The sequence below is a fragment of the Leucoraja erinacea genome, chromosome 11, assembly GCF_028641065.1.
Source record: "Leucoraja erinacea ecotype New England chromosome 11, Leri_hhj_1, whole genome shotgun sequence".
Classification (NCBI taxonomy): domain Eukaryota; kingdom Metazoa; phylum Chordata; class Chondrichthyes; order Rajiformes; family Rajidae; genus Leucoraja; species Leucoraja erinaceus.
This window is the reverse complement of record NC_073387.1, coordinates 15758807-15780131: the sequence shown is the minus strand read 5'-3', so window position 1 is coordinate 15780131 and position 21325 is coordinate 15758807. Positions and strand designations below refer to the sequence as shown.

Sequence of the window (21325 nt, the reverse complement as noted above, 5' to 3'; positions counted from 1 at the left end):
CTCCTGCAAAGTTCCTTCAAAACCGGGTGGAGCTCATCCACTGCCCCACCACAAACCCCTATCCCCACCTCCGACCCCCTCCCACTCGCTCCTCTCATGTGATGAAATATCCCTGGATCAGGCCAGGTTATTCCAGACAGACATCTCTTCACAAACCGTATCTTGCTCGCTGGGGTTTCCAAGGATGATCACAACTGTCTGGAATTGCATTGTTCAAAATTAATGATTACAGATATGGGGTGGGGAAAATGTGTTATAAATGTTAATTCTTCATTGTTCGTATTTGTAACAGGAAATAGAAGTCAAACGTATTTCTTGGATAACGGAGTCAAGATTGTTTTAAACGGACCGGACAATCCTGAGAAAGACTCTGTTGTTGTCTGGGAATGGAAACCACACTCAGAGAAGGATATCGGAAAATTGACGACTTTTAGAAGAACGAGGGACAATTGGATCAAAGAGAAGTCCGCTGGCGAGAATGTGGACTTGTACCCGGAGACGTTTGTCAATTACCATACACTTGATCTGACAATTTATAAACCCATATTTAAATGGGCGGGATTTTTCACTTTGGCTCAAACAGAACCGAGAAAGCAAATCCTGAAACAATATGAAATATTTGGGACCAAAGGTGAGTGGGTGCGATAAGGATCAATAATGCTTAATTTATCTCTGTATTGTCGCCTATAATGATGAGAGATGGCGGGAAATGTGAGACTTCTTCCACACGGTGAAAAGAGAATCTCCCAGTAAAACAACTGGGGAAGTGTTTATGTTCATTGATACTGAAATGATCAGCAGGAGTGAAAATAGTTTGATGACTTCACTGGGAACAGCAAATCAATGAATCCACCCCGCAGCGAATACCATGGTCTTCTCGCCGGCACACGGTAAGGTGATCGCGGCAAGGTGGTATGAAACCAATGTCTCCGTGCCGTGGCTCCGGGGTGACATTGCTGCTTAATGTTACCTTGTCGATGGAAGTTCATCGTCTGTGGAACTTGGGCTCAGCCATAGACTTCACCTCTTGAGAGCAATCAGATCAATTTAGGAGTGGAAATAGATGCATTTTAAAATAAAACAAAGCCTGAATGTTGCCGGTTCCACCAGCAGTCCCACGGTGAACTGTCGGCATCTCGCTGCGTCAATATGTTCAGCCACGCATGTCAGGGGTCTGAGAGCACTGGGGGAGAAGTTGTCCTGACTTTCAGCCAGGCTGTCAGCCTTGAGCCCAGTCATTGGACTGCACACACCACTACTCACTCTGAATCTCATTCATCTGTTTTTCACAGTTGAGGCAAGTCCACAGCGCCCTCTGCTGGGCAGTGACATCACACTCAGCTGCACCATCTCCAGACTCTCAGATACAGTCAGTCTTCAATGGAGACCAATGGACTCATCCCAGAAGAACAGGAGCAACACTGATCAGATCCGCCTGAAGAACACGGTCTATCTGATGATCCGACATGTTACAGTGGAGGATGGGAAGTTGTATGTGTGTGATGTGCAGGAAAACGGAAACATCGTTCACACCAGTAGTGGAGATTTTACTGTAAACAAGTGTAAGTGTAAACATCTCCCATTACATATCAAGTAAACACTTGTATCACGGTGCTTCTTGTAATATTGTGCGTGCGCCCTGTGAAACATAGAAATATAGAAACATAGAAAATAGGTGCAGGAGTAGGCCATTCGGCCCTTCGAGCCTGCACCGCCATTCAATATGATCATGGCTGATCATCCAACTCAGTATCCTGTTCCTGCCTTCTCTCCATACCCCCTGATCCCTTTAGCCACAAGGGCCACATCTAACTCCCTCTTAAATATAGCTAATGAACTGGCCTCCACTACCTTCTGCGGCAGAGAATTCCAGAGATTCACCACTCTCTGTGTGAAAAAAGTTTTCCTCATCTCGGTCCTAAAAGATTTCCCCTTTATCCTTAAACTGTGACCCCTTGTTCTGGACTTCTCCAACATCGGGAACAAGTGAAGAACTGTGGATAGTGACCAACTGCTCTCGTGTATAAAATGCTGCAATGATCAGGGAGAAGTTTCCAGAAAGTCTCTCTGTGGGGCAGCTGCCTGCTTGTCTCTGTGTGACAGACACACAGCACAGGAGGGGGATGTATTTCTGTAACTATTGTTCAGTAAAGTATTTTGTCACTTTAACTTGCCATCAATGCTCCAGTATCTGAGACTGAGATATTGATACAGGACTCACGTCAAAGTGTCAGATAGAAAGTGTAGTCACCATGACAACCACCAGCACTTGCTGCTCACACTCACACTGGGGATCCCGGTGCACACATCAGCACTGAACAACAATCCGTCCCCTCTCCCCTCACTGACCCTTCTCTCCGAGTCCTGCTGCTGTTTGAAGCGATTCCAGCTGCAGCAGACTCGGGCTTCAGATCAGCATTGAGCTGGGAGCAGGACCCGGGACAGGGAAGAACAGGGAATCAATGGGTGTGAATGGGAGAGGGATGGTGGGACTGATGGGACGGGAAGACCCGACCTACTTGACCTGCCAACCTGTCCGGATCGGGCCCCGCGCAGACGTCCACTGCGCTGCTTCTCTCCGCAGCCTGAACCTGCACCACCTCCTGCAGACTGACAGAGAGATTCACTTCCCGGGCCGCTCTCGGGAGTCTCCGGGAGGTTTCATTCCATCCCGGGAGATCCCCGGACAGTCGGGTGTGGGGGCGAACCTAATGTTGAAATGTAGAGTCGAATATCCAAACTTCACTGCAATTTACTGCTGTACACGACATTTTATTTTATAAAGATCTCATGAGTTTTGGTGCGGCATTTATGGAATATGTTACATTTGAAACGCGGATGAGAATAACTAATACTGAAAGGAGTTATCTTCTAACTCACTGATACAGATTTATATAATGGGAGGTACACGCTTTACCGCTCCAGCACAGATCACAATGAACTTCACCTCGTTTGTTATTGGCCGTATCACTATTCCACTGCTCGGTGGACCTGGACATCTCGTCGCCTTCAACAACAGCAGAAAGTAATAGCATCTGCCGGACTCTCTCAGCCCATCAATGTCAACCGGACCTACTTCCGGAATCGATTGATGACCTCAGTGAAACACTTCAATGGCATGGATTTCAATGTAAGGATTGTTCCGATTTTTTTTCAAGATGCCGGACTTTACACATGTTCAATGGAAGCACTTCAACTTCCAACCATTGATCTAATCACAGTAAAAGGTAGGAGACATAATGTTGGCAGTGTTTTTACTGATGAACTCAATGTTTAAAATCTAAACAACCTGCTTGTTTCCACAGTCACAGCTGAACCGTCTGATGCAATGACTGAGGGAGACAACGTTACACTGACCTGCTCTGTGTCTCACATCAATGAATCAATAAGACTGGTTTGGATCAATGGCGATGGCAAAAGTGTTGGAGAAAATACGCTGACTGGGAAAGAAAAATCATATAGTTTGGTTATTCAGAAAGTTGAGAGAGGCAGAGGGAACTGGATATGTGGTTTGTTTCATCAAGACCTGCCCCGGATTTTTGTCCCGTATTATCAGGAGCCACGTGGTAAGTGACTCAGGGTTTGCTCTTCATACTTCATCATGATTGAGTTTTGATGCCCTGAAATTTGAAAGTGGAATATGGTCTTCTGGTTTGTGAGTGGTCTAACTCTATAATGACCAATTAATTCTCAAATTTCAAATAAAACATCCCGAACCCCATTTCTCCCCCCACTTCATTGTGCACACATTTATCTCACCACCAAACTACCCTATTCCCTCCCCCTTCCTCTTTCCACATCCCCCTTCCAATTGCACAATTTTGCTTTCATGTTCTTGCTCCACTTCCACCAATATCCTTCCCTCTTTTATGGATCTGACAACCTTCGGTTTCCATTTCACCCCTCGCGTTTGTCATTATCTCCATCCATCTACTCATCACCATTTCCCACCTGTATCCACCTATCACTCATCATGCTTTGCCTCATGCCTACTTCCCTTCCCCAGCTTTCACTCTCCCATTCCATGTCTGAAAAAGGGGCGTGACACGAAATATCATCGATCCATTCCCTCCACAGATTCTGCCTGACTGATTTTCTCCAGCACTCCAGCATTTGATCAACATTCCATAATCTGCATTTTCTTGTGTCTGCGTGGAAGGATACCCACTGGTCTGCGTTGACAGATTACTACAGAGTACCTGTTTCTATGCTGTTCCAGGTTATGAATTATAATGTACTATTTAATAAAGATTCTTTTCTTTTCCAACAGGATGTGGAGATTCTATTTACTTTTTCCACCAGGAAGGCAACTTTGTAATGAAAGGACCAGACAGTCCTGGAAATGGCCCCATTGACTTGGAATGGAGGCCACACTCAGGGCAACAAACCACAAAGCAATTGGCCACTTTTCACAGAGAAGATCAGCGGTGGGCTGTACAATGGAGTGATGAGTACAATCAAATACCAGGCATTTCCCAGAGCATGCGTGTGGACTGGGGTACCCTTAATCTGAGGATCAGGAAGCCCACCTTTGAACTTGCAGGACTATTCACCTGGACTCAAACAGAGCCCGCTGGGAAAACCCTGAGACAGTGGGAACTATTTGGGATCAAAGGTAATAGAGTCATAGGGTCCAACAGCACTGAAACAGGCCCTTTGGCCCAATTCATCCACACTGACAAACTACCCATTTAAACGTCCAATTTGCCCTCTTTGGGCCTTATCCGTTAAACCTTTTTTTCCATATATCTGTTTAAATGTATTTTAAATTTTGCTGTACCTGCATCAATCACTTCCTCTGCTCGATCTTTCCAAAAAGTATGTTCATGTACCACCCTCTTTGTCAAAACTTGCCCCTCATATTATGGGGTATATCACATCTGTCCCCTTCACCAAAAACATATCTAGTATTTGATTCAGCAACCCTGGAAAAAAGGCCATGTGCATTTACTATAGATATGCCTCTCATGATTCACCCCAATATGATCACCCCTTAGTAAAAGACATCGAAGAAAAATAATCAGTCTGAAGAAGGGTCTCGACCTGAAACGTCACCTATCTATGTCCTCTGTAGTTGCTGCTTGATCCGCTGAATTACTCCTGCATTTTATGTCCATTTATATATTAACCAGCATCTGCAGTTCTGTGTTTCTCCTGTACTAAAAAAATCCCTACCTGGAATTCTTGATGTGGGTGACGAGGGGGACAGGTGGTCACTACCTGGAAGTGTTGATGACATCACTCAGCGTGGCAGCTCAACATTCGGCCGACTGTCTGTTTGCAGGAAAAAGACAATTCTGCCCGCAGCAGTTCAGAAAGCTGGTGGGGAACTGAACCATGTGTTTGTTTCCACAGTTGAGGCAGACTCACCGAGGCCAGTAATAGGCAGCGACATCATCCTCAGCTGTACCATCTCCAGACACCCAGATACCGTCAGTCTTCACTGGAAACCAAGAGGCTTATTTCAGGCAAACAGGAGGAACAACACTGATCAGATCCATCTGAATAACACCGTCTATCTGATGGTCCAACACGTCGGAGCAGGAAGTCCCAATCTGTACACGTGGGAAGTGCAGGAAAATGGCTCCATTGTTCTAACTGGAGACACCAATGTTGAAGTGGATCAGGGTGAGTCCAAAGCTGCTTTGCAGCAGGTATTAAATAGTTCCTGATATCAAACTGTTCCACATATTGTACAGTGAGCACTGACATCACCCGTGGGCTTTTACTGCAAGACGTGGACATAGCCTTTACCCTGGGATATGGTGTAAATATAAAATGGTGGCACTAAGATTGATGGAGCCACACAGGAGAATCAAGGGATTCATTTCAGTTCACCTGCATGAATCAAATCAACTTGTTGTCTCCTAAAGTCTACGACCAATTCGACTGTCCTAAGAGCAATGAGCTCCAGGTTGTTGTGATGTCACTAAGGATGCCAGCTGTTATGATTAGGGTGACTTGGACATCGTGCTGAAGTGGATAATATTGGCCAATTTAGTATGTGACAAAATGGAGGCTTTCTGCCTTTGCAGAACCTGCTTGGCATCATTCTGGGAAAACTGCAAAGCCATGAGGCTCATGGCTCCAGAATGTCTGGGTCCTGGAGGAAGCTAAGCACAGGGTGATGGCCCAATGTCCTCTCTTTTGTCACTATATATGAAGATTTTGCAGAAAGAGCTGACCATGCTGCAAATGCATAAATGGGATTGGTTGGGGACAGGTAGGTTATAATACAACTGTTAACTATGTTGCAGGGTCTTTGCACTGTTATCTTGTGATTGGTCAAGGCATGGAGCCTTGCTCGAATTGTTTATGTTACCTGGATAAATGTTTCTTTACTTAAGGGAACTGTCTTCCATTAGAAACTTTATGTAGAAACAATGTAATGGGGTATTTTGTGATTGGGTTAGGGAACTGTCAATTAATGTGTTGTATGATCTTTATTTAGGATTGGTTTGTAGGAGTCCCCCCCCCCCCCCCCCCCCCCCCCATTAATTTCACGCCACGGGTCCGATACTATATATAAGAGCGGACTCCACATGGGTTGGGGTCGATCTTCTGCGGTAGCACTTGGGACCATGATGACCATCTCGAGGTGTCCAGTCGCACAAGGCTGAAGGGCTTGAATGAGTATAGGCAAGGATCGGACCCATGGTGTGGTTAGGTATCGTATAGGAAGTTTGTGCGTGATTGAGAATAAAGAAGTTTAGTTGATCCAGTCCTTGACTCAGTGTTTTACTGGACCAGACTAATGGGGTGAGCATAATTACTTTGGGGGCTCATCCGGGATCTCAACGGAGCCCCAGACACAGTTTGCAGTCAGGGAGTTGAGTAGTTTGCGATTGCGAGAGGAGAAATTGGCACCACAGTGTGGTTTTTACATCGGTTTTCCCCGCTTCGCTGATCGGGACAAATCGATCATTTGCGTGCTTGCATTGGGGTTCCCGATGAGATCAGAGAATAGTAGTTTGGCAAGCACTGATGGCTTGGAGAGAGAGAGTTCTTGCCTAAGGGTGTTGTGGGGGTTAGCCTCACATGGCTTTTCTCTAGCGGGTTAAAGTCCCCACACCTTAGTTAGTCAACAGCTGTTGTGGTCGGGTACCATTGAGGTGGCCTGACACCAAAGAAGATTTCAGGGGTTGAAGATCCCACTCAGATAGGGATATCTGAATTGGCTGGGGTATCTTAAGAGACAGGACAGAGTAGGTAACAGAAGAAAGCGGAGAAGTACTGTATCGGTGCTGAGAGTGCGTTTGGAAAGACACTTTTAAGGATCGGCATCGAAAGCCAACGCGAAGCGGACACGTGCAGTACCTAACAGGTTGGAAGGAAAGTAGCCCAGGGGTTTGAAGGCCCCGCCTGTGTGAGTAGTATTAAAACTTCAGATAAGTTCGAGTACTCCGTTACAGTACTGGGAAACCAGTGTTGGACTATAGAAACATAGAAATTAGGTGCAGGAGTAAGCCATTCGGCCCTTCGAGTCAGCACCGCCATTCATTATGATCATGGCTGATCATCCAACTCAGTATCCCGTACATGCCTTCTCTCCATACCTCCTGATCCCCTTAGCCACAAGGGCCACATCTAACTCCCTCTTATATATAGCCAATGAACTGGCCTCAACTACCCTCTGTGGCAGAGAGTTCCAGAGATTCACCAATCTCTGTGTGAAAAAAAGTTCTTCTCATCTCGGTTTTTAAGGATTTCCCCCTTATCCTTTTTTTTTTTTAATTTTATTTTTATTAGAAGTACGGTAAATTACAATCCTACATAACACATATATCTTAATACATTTTTTGTACCGCTTCATTTTTTTTTGAGCTTTAAGAAAAAGGTAGAAGTAAGGAAAGTAAAGAAAGTGCAAGAGAGTCGTGAAGTGCAAGAGTGTTGGGAAAAGAAAGCCCCTTAGGAAAGAAGTTAGAGAAGGAAGTAAAGTGAGAAAATAGACCCTAGAAAAGAAAGAAAGAGAAAATAGAAACAATCGCTCTATTATAACATTAAACTCCGCAGAAAGGGGACTACCAACCAAGTCTGTTTTTGTTGTTTTACCTCCCGTTACCAGGTCCTGACTATTGCACCTCATACTTGTAATAGGTCCAGAAACATAGACCACGTCTTTTGGAATTGGTCTGCTTTACCGGCTAGGAGGAATCTCATCTCTTCCAGATGTAATGTTTCAAACATATTTGATATCCACATTTTTATTGTTGGTGTCGGCGCATTTTTCCAGAATTTAAGTATAAGCTTTTTTCCCATTATTAGCCCGTAATTAAATAAATTCTTCTGAAACACGTTTAATTCAGGGTTACCTTCCTATATTCCGAAGATAATCCATTCTGGTTTTGGTACCAGTTTTATTTTGATCAATTTTGAAAAAATATCAAATATTTCATACCAGAATTTTTTGATTTTTATACAAAAAACAAAAGAGTGCGCTATGGTAGCTTCTTGACACAGGCATTTATCACAGATTGGTGAAACATTAGGGAAGATTTTATTTAATTTAGTTTTTGAATAGTATAATCTATGTAATGTTTTAAAGTGAATGAGCGTATGTCGTACGTTTCCCCCTTATCCTTAAGCTGTGACCCCTTGTCCTGGACTTCCCTAACATCGGGAACAATCTTCCTGCATCTAGCCTGTCCAACCCCTTAAGAATTTTGTAAGTTTCTATAAGATCCCTCTCTCAATCTCCTAAATTCTAGAGAGTATAAACCAAGTCTATCCAGTCTTTCTTCATAAGACAGTCCTGACATCCCAGGAATCAGTCTGGTGAACCGTCTCTGCACTCCCTCTATGGCAATAATGTCCTTCCTCAGATTTGGAGACCAAAACTGTACGCAATACTCCAGGTGTGGTCTCACCAAGACCCTGTACAACTGCAGTAGAACCTACCCGCTCCTATACTTTGCAATAAAAGCTAACATACCATTCGCTTTCTTTACTGCCTGCTGCACCTGCATGCCTACCTTCAATGACTGGTGTACCATGACACCCAGGTCTCGCTGCATCTCCCCCTTTCCCAATCGGCCACCATTTAGATAATAGTCTGCTTTCCCGTTTTTGCCACCAAAATGGATAACCTCACATTTATCCACATTATACTGCATCTGCCAAACATTTGCCCACTCACCCAGCCTATCCAAGTCACCTTGCAGTCTCCTAGCATCCTCCTCACAGCTAACACTGCCCCCCAGCTTAGTGTCATCCGCAAACTTGGAGATATTGCCTTCAATTCCCTCGTCCAGATCATTAATATATATTGTAAATAGCTGTGGTCCCAGCACTGAGCCTTGCGGTACCCCACTAGTCACTGCCTGCCATTGTGAAAAGGACCCGTTTACTCCTACTCTTTGCTTCCTGTTTGCCAGCCAGTTCTCTATCCACATCAATACTGAACCCCCAATGCCTTGTGCTTTAAGTTTGTATACTAACCTCTTATGTGAGACCTTGTCGAAAGCCTTCTGGAAGTCCAGATACACCACATCCACTGGTTCTCCCCTATCCACGCTACTAGTTACATCCTCGAAAAATTTTATAAGATTCGTCAGACATGATTTACCTTTCGTAAATCCATGCTGACTTTGTCCAATGATTTCACTACTTTCCAAATGTGCTGCTATCCCATCTTTAATAACTGACTCTAGCAGTTTCCCCACTACCGATGTTAGACTAACTGGTCTAGGTTAGGCTGATTGGCTATAATTGGCTGAAAATTCTCTGAGGCAACACTGAGGATTAATTGAAATTGGGGAAACGCGTCAATGATATTATTCGGATTAGTGGGAAAGGAGTTAAAATACTGGGAATGGATAATTACATGGGGTTAAAGGACTAAATTTCTTCGATTCAAATTCGACCAAATTCAGGGCTTCATATTGAAGGACTGTGATTTGTTTTGTACAGTTAGCGAATGTGATATTCAACGAATACTTGTGTTCTATATTGGGGTGTGTTTTTGCTTGATAGTGATATGTAGTAAAATCTCTTGTTTGAGTACGATTTTCCTTGCGTGTTATGAGCTAATTTGCCTTTGTCTAGATTGAAGTGCTACGTGTAGGAGATTTGCTGCTGAAGTGTGTTTGATTGCTTCTTTGCACCTTAGATTAAAGCACCTTAGATTGTTTACGATTTAGGATTGTTTACAGACTTTAAAATTGTTTACAGGATTGGAAGCTTGTGTGAATTTTTGTGTGTGAGATTGTGTGTAAAGGGCCTGTCCCACTTAGGCGTCCTTGGCTCGTGGTCGCTTGAGGCGTACGGGCATCCTATGGCTGCGCAAGGCCGGTCCCACTTAGAAGCGCAGATGGGTATGGAGTTTTGCAGGGCTGGTGCTGACATCGCGCAGGGCTCTGAAATTCTTGAAGTGAACAAAATCTTTGTGCGCCACCGGCCTGTCGTGGAACTGACGGCCAAAGTGGGACAGGCCCAAGACCCTGGCGCGACGCAATGTCTCACCTCCAACAGCAGCAGAAGCAGGCAAACGAGCTCGGCCTGGGGCTCACGGCCGTTGTGGTCCGGATCCGCCCCCACTTCTACTCCCAGAGCGGGGCAAAGAAAATTGAAGATAGACACAAAATGCAGGAGGAACTCAGCGGGACCGGCAACATCACTGGAAAGAAGCAATGGGTGACGTTTCGGGTCAAGACCCTTCTTTTCAGACTGAAGAAGAGTCTCGACACGAAACATCACCCATTGCTTCTCTCCAGAGATGTTGCTGGTCCCGCTGAGTCACTCCTGCATTTTGTGTCCATCTTCAAATGACGTCACACGCTCCAGACTGTTGAGCGGGCGCATGTAATCTCGCCTGACCTTCGCTCGACCGTCTCAGCTCAACGCGACCACGAGGACCACGTAATTTGCGTGCCATAGACACGTAAGTGGGTCAGGCCCTTTTGGGGTACCCAGATTGGAAGGATTGATTGTGGGCTGATTGTGTAAGTGACTTACAGGCGCACTGTAAAGATTTTGCCCATTGTTTGGGAACAAACTTGTCAAGTCAAGTTTATTCGTCACATACACATATGAGATGTGCAGTGAAATGAAAAGTGGCAATGATTGCGAATTGTGCAAAAAACAAACAAACAACAAACAGAATCACATATTCACATGTCACATATTTGAGGGAGGGAGGGAAGAAAAAGGAGAAAAACAGCAATTTAAAAAAGACACCACACAACAGTAGAATGGTACAGTAAAGCTATTCCCTGGAGATATAGGAGTTTACAGTCCTAATGGCCTCCAGGAAGAAACTCCTTCTCATCCTCTCCGTTCGCACAGCTTGGCAACGGAGGCATTTGCCTGAATGTAGCAGTTGGAACAGTCCGTTGCTGGGGTGGAAGGGATCTCCCATGATCTTGTTGGCTCTGGAGTTACACCTTCTGATGTATTGTTCCTGCAGGGGGGCGAGTGAAGTTCCCATAGTGCGTTCGGCCGAACGCACTACTCTCTGCAGAGCTTTCTTATCCTGGGCAGAGCAATTCCCAAACCAAATTGTGATATTTCCGGACAAGATGCTTTCCACGGCCGCTGAGTAGAAGCACTGGAGGATCCTCAGAAACACTCTGAATTTCCTCAATTGCCTGAGATGGTAAAGGCTCTGCCTTGCCTTACTCACGAGTGCTGCAGCATGTGATGTCCATGTCATATCCTCAGAGATGTGGACTCCCAGGTATTTAAAACAGCTCACTCTATCCACAGTTTTCCCTATTTATCTTCAATGGTGTGTACGTCCTCGGATAATGTGCCCTCCTAAAGTCCACGATCGGCTCCTTAGTTTTTTGATATTCAAGAGGAGGCTGTTGTCCTGACACCAGAGTGCCAGTTCAGCCACCTCTTCCCGGTAGGCCTTCTCATCGTTATCCGAGATCAGGCCCACCACCACAGTGTCATCAGCAAACTTGATTATCGAGTTGGAGCTGAACCTGGCCACACAGTCCTGGTGTACAGGGAGTATAGTAGGGGGCTGAGGACGCAACCCTGGAGGGATCCTGTTCTCTGGGTGAGGGACTTCGATGTATTTCCACCCATCTTGACTACCTGTGGCCTGGCCGTGAGAAAGTCCAGAACCCAGGCACACTTGACCAGCCTCTCAAAGAGTGAGAGAGATTATTTTTTAAAACGTGAGTTTTATGAACAATTTTATTCAAAATCTGGGGAAATAATTGACCAAAGTTAGAGAGGAGTGGATTTCTGAAATCATGTTAAATCCGTATCGAAATATGTAAACATCTCCGCATTTTTGCTTCTGGTTTTCGAGGTGATACGTTTCAAACGCAAAATGACACACACACACACACCCACACGTGCACACACACATACACACAAAGTTTTAAAAGTATATAGATAGGATAGATAGATATGAGATGATATGATGCCTGCTTTAGAACCAATTTTCCCGAGACATAATTGGAGAAGAAATAACATACTAGAACCAGACCAATGCTATACTTGAAGTGGGACAGGAGACTGGAGTTGGGCATGTCCGACTGTGTGATAAAGTGAAGGAAGGGCTCAGTGGAGACTTTTGAGATTAGAGAAATTTTCGAGCAGAGGGATCAGAGATTTCAGAGACCAAAGTGATCAGAGAGAGCAAAGAGTGAGCTGGCCAGGAAATCAGGTACAGAGAAGACAGACACCTTTTTCTCAGACCAATCCATTTTCACAGTCCTGATTAGCCAGTCTGTCGAAAGTCAATGGACAAGATTGCCTGACCCTTATCCCTGGACCAATCAAAATAATGTATCACGATAAAGAAATTAAACATGCCATCACATTAATTATTAGAAATTGAGCAAGGAAGAAGTTAATGAAGGATACTCCCACATCAAGGAAAGATAATAGACAGCCCCATATTTCCCCGAAGAGATATTTTAAAGTTGATAAAATAGTAGCATCAGGTGCTTGCTTTAATTGTAACCAGCTGGGTCATTGGAACAGGGAATATGAACTGCTCCGGCAGGGCAGACGTGCATGACAGACCCCCTTACTGTTTGGGTTGAAGAGTCATACATTTTGCAACTCACTGCGGCACAACAGCCATTGGAGACATGCTCTGAGCTACTTGATGGCATCCGAAATTACAAATATTGGTCCACAAAGTGTGTAGCAATTGCCTGATTTGCCAGAAGTACAATCCTGGAAAAGGAGTAGGGTGTGGAGGTGGAAAGACACCTTTGCCCATGGGTCCTTTTGAAACTTTACAAATGGATTATATAGAGTTGGAGAAATGCCAGGGATACAGATATGTACTCATAATAGTCGATGTATTCAGCCGGTGGATCGAGGCCTATCCAACACTTGATAAAGTAGCGGCTACTGTTGTCAAGGTGTTAATGAGAGAAATTGTCCCTAGATTTGGTATCCCTATTCGACTTAGGTCAGACAACAGTCCACATTTTATTCGGCAGAATATTAAAGAGTTCTGTGAACAGCTGGGCTTCCAGCAGCCATTACATTGTGTATACATATTTTGTATATAAGAGGGGACACCACATGGATCGGGGCCAATCTTCTCGGGTAACACTTGAGACTGTGCTGACCATCTGGAGGTGTCAATTTGTATGAGGCTGAAGTGCTTGGATGCGTAGAGACAAGGATCGGACCCACAGTGTTGGTTAGGTATTGTATAGGAATTTTGTTTGTGATTGAGAATAAAGAAGTTTAGTTGATCCAGGGGTGAGATTTAGGAGCATAATTGACTAACGTTGCGTTGACTAACGGGGTGAGATTTAGCAGCATAATTACAAAGTAAGCATGAAGGTACAGTAGACAGTGAAGAAAGCAAATGGTATTTTGGCCTTCATAGCAAGATGATTTGAATAGAGGAGAATAGAGATCCTACTGCAGTTGGACAGGGCCCTGGTGAGACCGCACCTGAAGTATTGTGTGCAGTTTGGTCTCCTAGTTTGAGAAAGGACATTCTTCTTATCGAGAGTGTGCAGAGTAAGTTCACCAGATTAATTCCTTAGATGGCGGGACTGAGGTATGATGAAAGAATGGATCGACTGGGCATATGTTCACTGAAATTTAGAAGGAGAGAGGGTATCTTATAATATTAGAAATTTAGAAGGAGAGAGGGGAAACATATAAGTTGTGAAGGGATTGGACAGGCTAGATGCAGGAAAAATGTTCCCCCATGTTCGGGGAGTCCAGAACCAGCTTCCCAGCTGATATCCCAGAGCCGGGGGTTTGTTCCTGTGCAAACACAGAACATCTGTATCTCAGCATCTGTGGAAATCTAATTATTGTTCCCTGAACCTCTCTTGCAGATTTACACAACAAGACGTACACAGTTTATCGCTCAGTCACGGGTCACAGCGAACTCGTCCTGATTTGTGAAGCTTCTCCTCAGCTCAGTGAAACCAAATGGACTTGGAGATCACGTTTCCAGAATAAAGAGAAGTCTACTCTCAGGTCTGAGCTGATCCATGTCAACAGGAGCTACTTTGGGAATCGTCTGGAAACCACAGAGGGAAATGTGAATGACAAGAATCTCCATGTGAGGATTGTCCCCATGCAGTTCGAAGATGCTGGAGTTTACACATGTTCCACGGGATCAAATAAATATGTGACCATTGAACTAATCACAGTTACAGGTAGGAGACTGGATGTCACTACTTTCAATAATCAAGTTACTGGTGTAGAGTTTCTAATCTGAGTACAGACTGCAATGTCAGCAGAAATTCCCTAGTTTGAATAATTATTTTATATCCAGAGCTTCCTATTCAACTTATTTGTATTTTGCTGAACTCAAAAGCTGCCTTAAACCAACGTTATTGGGAAGCACATCAAAATGTTATTTTCATTTATTTTGCTGAAAACGCATTCTGTTTTATACATAAGAGAGGGAATATGATGAAATGTGATTCGCGTAGGTGCAAATGAGCTTCTATCGAAAATATTTTAAAAATTCTTCAACTTCTCTTAACACGTTCCCCAAGTTTCTTTGACCCCAAATGACCCATCCTAATTTTTGAAGGCTCACTGGAGGCTGAATGTATTTTGTGGAATTGATCAATTAATTTTCACCTGGATGAGTGTTATGGCCAGCAACGTGGCCAGTGGCAATGTTCTGGCCAGCTCTGTTGCCAGAGACTATGTTATGGGCAGTGGTTGCTCTTAGTATCATGAGTTCAAAACTGTTGTGAATGATCATGAAAAATACACTTGGAGAGGTACATGGATGGGAAAAGGTGCAGAGGGATATGGGCCAAATGTGGGAAAATATTTTAGATGGAGCATCTTGGACGAGTTGGGCTGAATGGACCGAATTGTTTTCATGCTGTATGACTCTATGACTCTAACTCTTGTCGTGCAATATAATTTTACACACTTAGATCGTCAGATACTGGTGTCAATGTACTGGGAATAACACAACACAATCCAGACAAAATTCATTGTTTTACAATTTTCTTCTTTCCACAGTCACAACTGAACCATCTGGTGCAGTAACTGAGGGAAGAAACATTGCACTGACCTGCTCTGTGTCTCATGTCACTGAGCCAATTAGACTGGTTTGGATCAACGATGAAGGCAAAGTTGTAGAGGAGAAAAATCTCATGCAAACAAAGCAGGAGGACAATTTTTTGCAGCTGATTATTGCAAAAGTTGATGGAGTAAGAAGGAACTGGACATGTGTTTTGTTTCATCAAAGCACACCCAAGGTTTTCATTCCATATTATCTGCAGTTTAAAAGTAAGTGTCTTAGTTCCTGCTCTTCGTGATTGTGACACAGAGGTCTTGTCACTTGTTGCTATTCTTTTCGGATAACTTTTAACATTCCATGTCTTACTGCAAGTAGAGCTCAATCATAGACATTTCCTTCAAACCTTTTGTCCATGCCTATAAGGTCACTTCTATTATAAGTAGTCCAGTCCCTGAAGCACATGGGAACACATGGATCACTACTGCTGGCAGACCACTGACCAAGACCTGTGTTGGCGATCTCATTGAAGGTGATCGTGAATTTCATCATCAATGTCTGTCCTTGTTGATAAGTGTCTCCAAAGGTATGAAAACTAGTCCAGTAGTATGGAAACCAGTGTGTCACTGTGAACCTTTTTGTCAAAGGTCAATATAGTATAGTACGAAGCTTTCCAAACTGGGGGATGGCATGACAGGATTACAAAAAATTTAATGTGAAATAGTGTGTGCACTGCGCAAATCATGAGCGCGAAGCATGAAGTCCCTGGATGCCAGGGCCCAGGGCTCGCTTAAGGGCCCTGGAAGCTCTGTAGTTTTAGATGCTCTCTGATGCATTCTGAGCCTTATTTTGGACCATTTTTGCACCAAATCTTTGACCAATATTTCAGAAATTAACAGGAATCTGAGAGGTAGCTTTGTCACACAAAGGGTGCTGGGTGCATGTAACAAGCTGCCAGAGGAGGTAGTTAAGGCTGGGACTATCCTAAAGTTTAAGAGACTAAGTGGAACCCGTTGGGTCCCATGTACACATGGGAGGGCTGGTCCCCCAACGCAAAATTTCACCTCTCCACCAATTCCAATATTGGTGGCCAGTGGTGGGGGGGGGGGGGGGGGGGGGGGGTGAAGATGAAACCATCTTAAAACCACCATAAAGCCACACAAAACACCATACTCACAGTTCAATAGACATTCAGTATGTTCAGTTGATTCACAGCTCAGACAGAGTTGTGACCTCTCCCTCCCCCATCATGCAGAGACTGAGCAACACCCACACTTCCGGGTTTTATAATCCCTCCCCCTCCCACCGGAAAAGATGTGGCCTTCATGGCGTGATTGACAGGAGAGAGATTCTCAACATTTTTTAAACACTAATAACACTTTTAGTTTTCATTGATGGGAAGAATCCTCTGCACCTGATGAGCAGAGGGAGGCTGATTAAGATGGCCAAAAATCACAGCCGTAAGTGGTAGCATTGTATCTAAAATCTATATAGTGCAAACAGGAAGTTGTCAAGATTAGCCAAACAACAATTTGCAGTGCCTTTTTACTTCAACCCAAACCCCCCCAAACAACCATTTGCAGTGCCTTTTTACTTCAAACCCCAAACCCCCCAAACAACAATTTGCACTTCAAACCAACAATATTTTCAATTTCAAACCATATTAAGGGCACTCACAGTTCAGTAGACATGTGTTCAGTGTTATTCAGAGCTCGGAGAGACGTGACCCTCTGGCTTCCTCCATCTTGCAGAATGAGTGAGGCACACCACTTCCTGGTTTTATAGTCCCTCCCCCTCCCTCCCGCAGGGGCAGCAGAGAGAATGGCGATTAAAAAAAAAAAATTCATATCTCTCAGATTTTTCATCGATGGGAAAAATCCTCTGGTCCAGGAAGGCGGAGAGGGGCTCTGAGCGAGGTGGCCAAACATGACGGCTGTAGGTCGTGGCGTTCTCGCGGAAATCACAGTACAGCGAGACAAAAGCAGTCAAGATCAGACCTTTAGTAATATAGATATGGGCCAAACGCGTGTGAGTGGGACTAGTTTAGATGGGACATGTTGGTCTGTGTGGGCAAGTTGGGCTGAAGGGCCTGTTTCCACACTGCATCATTCTATGACTAAAAAGTTAAGATGAAAAATGCATGTAGATAACTAGAGTAGATTTGATAGAGGAGTGAAATGTAAAGGCAGAGAGAGGTTTATGGGTGGAAAGGAATATAAGAAAGGAGGGGGGAGAGTGGGCTTGGGCAGATGGGTGAAGGGAAAATAGACACAAAATGCTGGGGTAACTCAGTGGGTCAGGCAGCATCTGCGTAGAATATGAATAGGCAACATTTCACAGAGTGCTGAAGTAACTCAGCGGGTTAGGCAGCATCTCTGGAGAACATGGATAGATGACATGTCGCAGAGTGCTGGAGTAACTCAGTGTGTCATGCAGCATACATGGAGATTATATTTCGGGTCAAGACCGTTCTTCAGTAATATTCATGATGTGGCATGAATAGACATTCCTGAATGTTACCCAAACCATCGTGAGCTACTTTGTTACGGTGCTTGCCCTCTCCTATAATGTCTCTGCTGCCTTGGGTGATGCAAGACAGGCACAAGCTTTGGGACGCGGTGTGAAGCTGTTGCAGTCTGTCCCAGCCCGGTAAAAACCTGGATGGAGTGGATGTGGAGAGGATGTTTCCACTAGTGGGAGCGTCTAGGATCAGTAGCCACAGCCTCGGAATTAAAAGACATTCCTTTAGGAAGGAGATGAGCAGGAATTTCTTAAGTCAAAGGGTGGTGAACTGTGGAATTCATTGCCACAGACAGCTGTGGAGGTCAAGTCAATGGACATTTTTCAGGAGGAGATTGCTAGATTCTTGATTGATACGGGTGTCAGAGGTAATGGGGAGAAGGCAGGAAAATGTGTTTGAGAGGGAAGGATAGATAGAGCCATAGTGTGAGACAGTGTGGAAATAGGCCCTTCGGCCCAGCATGTCCCATCTACACCAGTCCCACCTGCCCACGTTTGATCCATATCTCTCCAAACCTGTCCTACCAGTCTAACTGTTTCTTAAATGTTGCGATAGTTCCCACCTCAACTATCTCCTCTGGCAGCTTGTTCCAAACACCTACCACCCCTTTTGTGAAAAACATACCCCACAGATTCCTATTAAATCTTTTACCGTTCACCTTAAACTTACGTCCTCTGCGCCTCGATGTAACTACTCTGGGCAAAAGACAACAATATCTATTCAAATCATGATTTTATACAGTGTTTACATCTCTATTAGATCATTCCTCATCCTCTTGTGTGCTCCATGAAATAGAGTCCCAGCCTACTCAACCTCTCCCTATAGCTCTGGCCCTCTAGTCCTGGAAACATCCTCGTACATCTTCACTGTACCCTTTCCAGTTTGATGATATCTTTCCTATAACATGGTGCCCAGAACTGAATACAATACTCTGAATGTGGCCTCACTACCTTCTTATGCAACTGCAACATGACCTCCCAACCTCTATACTCAGCCTGATCCGCTGTGTTACTCCAGCACTCGGTGAAACATCAGAGAACAGGGCAAGATTAGCAAGTTAGCTGATGATACAGATATGAGTGGTTTTGCATATAGTGAAAATGGTTGTGAAAGATTGCAGCAGGAACTGGATCAATTAGATGGTGGGCAGAGGAATGGTTGATGGTTGCATGGTTCCTTGAAGGTTGTGTCGCAGGTATATCAAGTGGTCAAAGCGTACTTTGGCACTTTGGCCTTCGTCAGTCAGAGTATTGAGTATAGAAGTTGTGAGGTCATGTTGCAGTTGTATAAGACGTTGGTGAGACCACATTTAGAATATTGTGTTCAGTTCTGGGCATCATGTTATAGGAAAGATGTCAAATTGAAAAGAGTACAGAGATCCCCATCCTGGATCAGTCCAATCAGGGTTGTGTCATCTGCAAACTTGAGAAGCTTGACAGGTGTCTGTGGAGGTGCAGTCATTGGTGAGGAGAGGGGAGAGTACGCATCTTGCGCTGCTCCTTTGCTGAGCGTTTGTGGGTCCGAGATGTGCTTTCCCGTCTCACATGCTGTATCCTGTCAGTCAGAAAGCTGGTGATCCACCGACAGAGGGGTTCAAGCACAATCAACTCAGAAAGTTTGGAGCGTAGTAGCTCTGGCACAATGGTGTTGAATGCAGAGCTAAAATAAACAAACAAAATCCTCGGAAATAGGTCCCCTGGCAGTCTAGGTGCTGGAGGATGAAGCGTAGGCCCAGATTGACTGCATCATCCACAGATCTATTGGCCCAATATGCAAAATGCAGAGGGTCCAGCAGAGGGATTGTGATGTTTTTCAGCATGGCCAGCACAAGCCTTTCAACGGTCCCCATGACTACAGAGGTCAGTGCGACAAGCCTGTAGTCATTAAGACCAGTAATCCTTACCTTTTGGGTACAGGGACAATAGTGGAGAATTTGAAGCAGGCAGGGTCAGTGCATCTTTGCAGGTACTTATTAAAAGTTAGTAATTGGGTGTGAAGTGTTGGTGGGGATGGAAAAGGGTCCACCCTTTTCATTACTGGAGTCTTGCCAGGTGTGAGGTGGTGAATGGAAAGGAGAGGGTACAGGGTCCATTCTTTGCAGGCTGTATTTGGTGGCTAGGGGGTACCAGGGTTACGTTTCTGATTTTCAAACCTGCAGTAAAACTAATTCAGGTAGTTTGTCAGCTGATGATTGTCCAAAGAGCGGGGGGCTTTCCTCTAATAGCTGGTGATTTCTTGCTTGCCCATCCAAACTGAAGAAGAGTCACTAGCTGAGAACTTGCTCCTCAACTTCTCAGAGTACCTTTCCTTGGCAGCTCCGATTCCTCTTCTCAGCTCTTCATCGATTAAGCTATCTTTTAACTCTTTTTGATATTATTTGATATTGTTTAAAATTATTCATATGGAGGAGAAAATATAATAGTTCTAAAACCTACCTTAATTTTGCAATCTCACTAAAGATAATCCCCTTTCCCTCCCCATCTCTCTCTCCCCTCCCTTCCCCCTCTCTCTCTCCCCCTCCCACATCCCCCCCTCTTTCTGGCAGGGGCGACGAAGATGAAGGTGGCGTGGGCCCAACGGGATTCACGTTGGCCCAGTGGGGGTCAGCTGGGGTGGCGTGGGTCCAGTGGGGGTCAGCGGGGGTGGTGTGGGCCCAGCGGGGGTGGCTTGGGCCCAGTGGGGGGCATGGGCCCAGTGGGGGTCGCTTGGGCCCAGTGGGGGTCGCTTGGGCCCAGCAGGGGATGGCTTGGGCCCAGCAGGGGATGGCTTGGGCCCAGCAGGGGGTGGCTTGGACCCAGCAGGGGGTCAGCAGGGGGTGGCATGGACCCATTGGGGGTCAGTGGGGGTGGCGTGGGCCCAACGAGGGTGGTATGGGCCCAGCAGGGGTGGCTTGGGCCCAGTGGGGGTGGCTGGGGCCCAGCGGGGAGTGGTGTGGGCCCAGCGGGGTGGCTTGGGCCCCAACGGAGATGGCTTGGGCCCAGCGAGGGGTGGCTTGGGCCCAGCAAGGGTGGCTTGGGCCCAGCTGGGGTGGCGTGGGCCCTGCGGGGGTAAGCAGGGGTGGCATGGACCCATTGGGGGGTGAGTGTGGGGGTGGCGTGGGCCCAACGGGGGTGGTATGGGCCCAGCAGGGGGGGTGGCTTGGACCCAGAAGGGGTGGCCTGGGCCCAGCAGGGGTGGTGTGGGCCCTGCAAGGGTGGCTTGGGCCCAGTGGGGGTGGCTTGGGCCCAGCGGGGGTGGCGGGGTGTTGGGGTTACAGCCCAAGGGGAGCGGGCCCCGCCACTGCAGCGCTGGTGTTAGGGTTACAGCCACTGGGTTCAGATTCAGCCACTCCCACCCAGCGAGGGGAGGGCGGTCTCTCCCTTATCCAGAGCCAGAAA

The 21325-nt window shown here is 45.6% G+C and overlaps 1 protein-coding gene across 2 annotated transcripts in view; it reads left to right on the top strand.

The window, feature by feature from the left end:
- The first annotated feature begins 1992 nt into the window (after positions 1-1992).
- LOC129701493 (uncharacterized) overlaps positions 1993-21325 on the top strand; it is a 36879-nt gene continuing 17546 nt past the window's right edge. Inside the window, exons 1-5 of one of the 2 annotated variants that reach the window (XM_055642718.1) lie at positions 1993-3227; positions 3306-4615; positions 5356-5628; positions 14274-14600; positions 15430-15699. In XM_055642718.1, the coding sequence (XP_055498693.1) occupies positions 4318-4615; positions 5356-5628; positions 14274-14600; positions 15430-15699 (1168 nt within the window). In that variant the 5' untranslated portion in view covers positions 1993-3227; positions 3306-4317. Of the gene's footprint in view, positions 4616-5355; positions 5629-14273; positions 14601-15429; positions 15700-21325 lie in introns of both variants that reach the window. The other variant, XM_055642717.1, reaches the window with a different exon arrangement.